The 4,479-nt window shown below is 53.7% G+C and overlaps 1 protein-coding gene across 1 annotated transcript; it reads left to right on the top strand.

Annotated features, from left to right (window-relative positions):
• Positions 1-558: 558 nt before the first annotated feature.
• CDV56_100177 (glycoside hydrolase family 71 protein) lies at positions 559-3,915 on the top strand (the record flags this gene model as incomplete). Its single annotated transcript, XM_026753796.1, has 6 exons — positions 559-639; positions 697-1,380; positions 1,499-1,859; positions 1,908-2,768; positions 2,825-3,799; positions 3,857-3,915. The coding sequence occupies 6 exons, from the start codon at positions 559-561 to the stop codon at positions 3,913-3,915; spliced, it is 3,021 nt and encodes a 1,006-aa protein (XP_026609797.1).
• Between the last annotated feature and the right edge of the window lie 564 nt (positions 3,916-4,479).

Here is a 4,479-nt window from a genome sequence, read left to right on the forward strand (position 1 = left end):
GGTCCTTGCTTTTCGACCCTTGATTCGATGGGCTAGAGTGGAATGTGGAACATCATATGCTGCTGCTGCTGCTCGTATACTTTTAAACTGGCCATTTTGGTATGCTTTGACAGCAAGTAATATGCGACCTTCTAATTTGACTGTTGAATCAGGTTGTTTTAATGCCATATTGGATGGAAACCTGGATCTGATGGTGATTTGGTGGTTGCAGGGTTGAAGGGGTTAAAGGGTGTCTCGCTCGGTGTCCGATTACGTTACGCTAGTCACATCGTTATAGTCCACTTGGTGTATCGCCTAGTTTCTCACTAAATTTCCCAGCACAAGGCTTCACGGGTAAACTAAACAATAATACTGATCTAATTTCCGACTCACTCGAAGCGATGTCGAAGTCGAAATCGGACTCGGTAGTGGGGTTCCTAAAATATTTGAATTTCTCACCCCTTCCAGGCATAACAAACGGAGAATGGGTTGTCCCTGTATCTGTCAAAAGGCGAGGGAAATCCAGAGGTACTGAGCTTCAACCTCCATTGTTTCGTTCTTCTGTGGGTCAGGCCAGCCATGGCGTCCTTCGTGGCTTTGGTCACGGTCCTTCTGCTTGCCTGCCGAGTGCAGGCAGCGGCTGTCTTTGCTCACTTCATGGTAAGAATCAGCTTTTCATCTACGGAGGCTATTCGACTTGGTTAACGAGAAGCCTAGGTGACCAATTCGGCCAACTACACATCCAATGACTGGAAGAATGACATGAAACTGGCACAAGAGGCGCACATTGACGCTTTTGCGCTGAATATGGCCTATAATGACCCAACTAACATGGACGCGCTCCCTGCTGCTTTCTCAGCAGCGGAATCAGTCGGCTTCAAGCTCTTCTTTTCTTTTAATTATGCTGGAAATGGCAATTGGCCAAAGACGGATGTCATCAATTTGATCAACCAGTATAGTGCTCACTCATCTTACTTCTTCTATCGAGGACAAGCGTTTGTCTCCACGTTCGAAGGACCCGGCCGTGCCAAAGATTGGCCTTCAATCAAGGCTGCTACCGGCTGCTTTTTCATCCCCAGTTGGTCATCCCTCGGAGCCAAGCCGGCGGTGGAAACCGGGGTAGTGGACGGTCTGTTCAGCTGGGCCGGCTGGCCTTGGGGCCCTCAGGACATGGACACCTATATCGACGCCTCCTATATTCAATATCTCGCCAGTATGCCGTACATGATGCCCGTGTCCCCGTGGTTCTTTACCAATCTGCCGGGTTATAAAAAGAACTGGATGTGGCGGGGAGACCATCTGTGGCATGACCGGTGGCAGGAGGTGCTCTATGTCCAGCCGGAGTTTGTCGAGATTATTTCATGGAATGACTACGGCGAATCTCACTATATTGGACCTATTGTATGACAAAGCCATGGAGGCGTTTCAAATTGGAGAAGCGCCATTCAACTATGTGACTGATATGCCCCATGATGGCTGGCGCGCTACCCTTCCTTTCTGGATCGACATGTATAAAAAGGGAACCGCCGACGTCACCGAAGAGAAACTCGTGGCCTGGTATCGGCTGAGTCCCGCGGCGGCTTGTGGCAGTGGCGGCACCAGTGGCAACACTGCGTCTCAGCTGCAGATTGAATTTTCGCCAGTGCAGATGGCCCAGGATAGGGTCTTTTTCTCCGCCGTGCTTGGCTCGTTTTCTGGGGTCGTTGTCTCAATTGGAGGGTCAGCCCAAACTGCCGCGTGGAGCTCCGTCCCGGATGGTAATATCGGAGTCTACCATGGCAGTGTGGCTTTTGACGGCCGCACGGGACCAGTGACCGTGTCGTTGCTCCGCGATAACCAGGTGATCACCACTATTCAGGGCAAACCCATCTCTGCTAGCTGTCCCAATGGGATCCAGAACTGAAATGCCTGGGTCGGTAGTGCAACAGGCGTCAGGGTGTCCGCCAGGCCAAAGCTCCTGCTCTCCGAGCAGACCTGTATGAACGGCACGGGCGCCAACAACTTTGCTGGTCTGTGCGGGTTCGCGTGTACCTATGGATACTGCCCTCTAGGGGCCTGCACATGTACGAAGATGGGGGTAGGCTACGAGAAACCTAACTCGACTGGCGTGCAAGGCTATCCCATCGCAGTTGAGGACGCCAGCTATAGTGGACTGTGCTCGTTTGATTGTAATCTTGGCTTTTGTCCGCCCTCGGCCTGTGGGACTGTGGAGGTTCCCCTGACCACACCAACGGTCTCGCCGTTCCTCCCGCCAGCCTGCACGGCAGGAACCGGCGAGGGCAACCTTGCTGGGCTCTGTGACTTCAGCTGTGCACATGGCTTCTGTCCCATGAACGCGTGTACCTGTACGGGTCAGGGGGCGCTGAATGTCATGAATCCTACGACTGATAAGACTGGCATGGCTGCCCCGGGAATGGACCCGACCATCTACAGTCCGCTGTGCGAATTCACCTGTCAGCGTGGATACTGTCCTGAAGGGGCATGCACGCCAAAATCTGGAGGTTCTGGCGGTGGTGGCTCTGGGTCAGGATCTGGGGATGGTGATGTTTACATTGCACCATCTATCTGGGATTCGCCTTCCCCAGTCGTTCAATGCCAGCCCCCATGCTCCCTGATCATGCCGCCACTGCCTCTTGCTAGCCCATCCACCATCTCGATTCCTCCCTGGAGCACACCTGTCGAACAAAGTTACTGGACCACCAGAACGACGACCGATAATGATGGCAGCACAACAACTTACCATGGTTATGAGATTGCTACGACCACCATTACTATCCTCTTCCCAACATGTAAGTGTCACCCCACTCCTATCTATAAAGAGTCACCGACTGATCCTCGATGTCAGCCGTGATTACCGAGATTCCGGTCTGGGGAATATCGATCAACGCCAGCCAGACTAGCCCTTCCACTGTGGAGATGACGAGCAGTATCACCTTGCCCCATATGGTGTACGTGCTGCCTCCTTTAGCATCAGCTCCCACCCCAACCAGCACCACAACCACCATCACGCCACCCCCGTATCCTTGGTCCCAGACTGAGAAGGACACTCACCTCAACACGGGCACGACCATCTGGTCCCGCGGCACTCCCACGCCCTCCGCCAGCAAGGGTAGCAAGGGCACCGGCCACCGCTGCGCGCCGTTCTGCAAAGGGCCCTGTCTAACCTGCCCCCCGGACTGGAGCGATATATCCAGCGGTGGAGGCGGTAGCGGCAGCGGTAGCGGCAGCGGCTCCGATGGCAACGAAGACAATGAGTGCAGCACCCAAACGGCACAGGTCTGCTCTACAGTCTGCGTTGCGGGCTCCGGGTGTGATTTCTCTTGCTCCACTACGACCGGCTGCTCTGCGACGGCGTCATCGACCAAAACCGTCGGCACAGCCCCACCCGGCGTCATGATCACAATGGAGCAGTGGCCAGAGCCGACAGAAGACCCCGACGATGCCATCACGAGCATTGCGCTATCGCTCGAGTCGGTCCTCTCTTCGAAGTTCGGGACTCTGACCGTGATCGAGGGATTGACGACGCCTACGGCGGCCCCAAGCGGTCCTGCTCCCTCGAACGGCCCCTACTTGGGACGCATCAAAATCAGCTACTACAAAGACGACCGAAAGGATACCGGTGAATGGGATCTGTACCAGTACTACGAGAACGAGCTTAGTGGCGGCCCCGGATGTCCTGAAGTAGTAAAACCCGACTTCGTGAAGACCGACGGGGCCTATCTAGGTATGCCGGATGGAGCCAGTGGTTTCCAAGCTTTTGGTGCCGTATGCAGCTACCACGGGTCAAATTTGCCAGTGGGTACACTCGGCGAAAAAGTGGGTAAGTTCGTGTGTGATAAATATCGGGATGCTACTTGTTACAACCGTCAATCGGTAGGAGGATCATGTGCGCAGGGTTGGCAGCGCACCTACAATGTGATGTATTGTGAGTGGTAGGTTGTCGAATAACGGAAATATTAGTCTACTGAATAGAGCTATAAAAAGTCTATCCCACCCAAGCCAAGTCTGTGGGCTAGTGGATCGGATCTTATGTATCTAGTTGTAGCGATCTGGCTGGCGGTTCTTACGGGATTTCCGCTGTTGTAGGTTTGAATTGCATTATTTCAGCGTAAGTTTTACTAGACATAAGCCTGTTGACGGCTTTTATAAGAGATGGCACAGAACCGTCGCAGTACCTTTCAGATCAGCAGAGTACATGCATGGGATGGTAGGAAGACGTACTCATCAGATATAGGTTTGTGACCAGAACACTGCATGCCAGTATGGATATGGCCTGTAGTTTCAAATGTGTATAGAAACTCAAGCGAAGCAATATTAGGGGAGAAAAGAACCGTATTTTCTCATAGTCCAGAAGTAGACCTCGCCAAAGCCCGCGGGCTACCCGCGACGGGCTGCCCAAAACCCGTTTCTTGGCGGGTTTTGGGCCTGACCTAGAGCCCATGGGCCGGGCACGGGTTCTGACCTTGGGCCCGCGGGTTCTTGGCGGGTAACCTGCAGGCC

This window comes from Aspergillus thermomutatus (genome assembly GCF_002237265.1).
Source record: "Aspergillus thermomutatus strain HMR AF 39 chromosome Unknown NODE_412, whole genome shotgun sequence".
NCBI lineage: Eukaryota > Fungi > Ascomycota > Eurotiomycetes > Eurotiales > Aspergillaceae > Aspergillus > Aspergillus thermomutatus.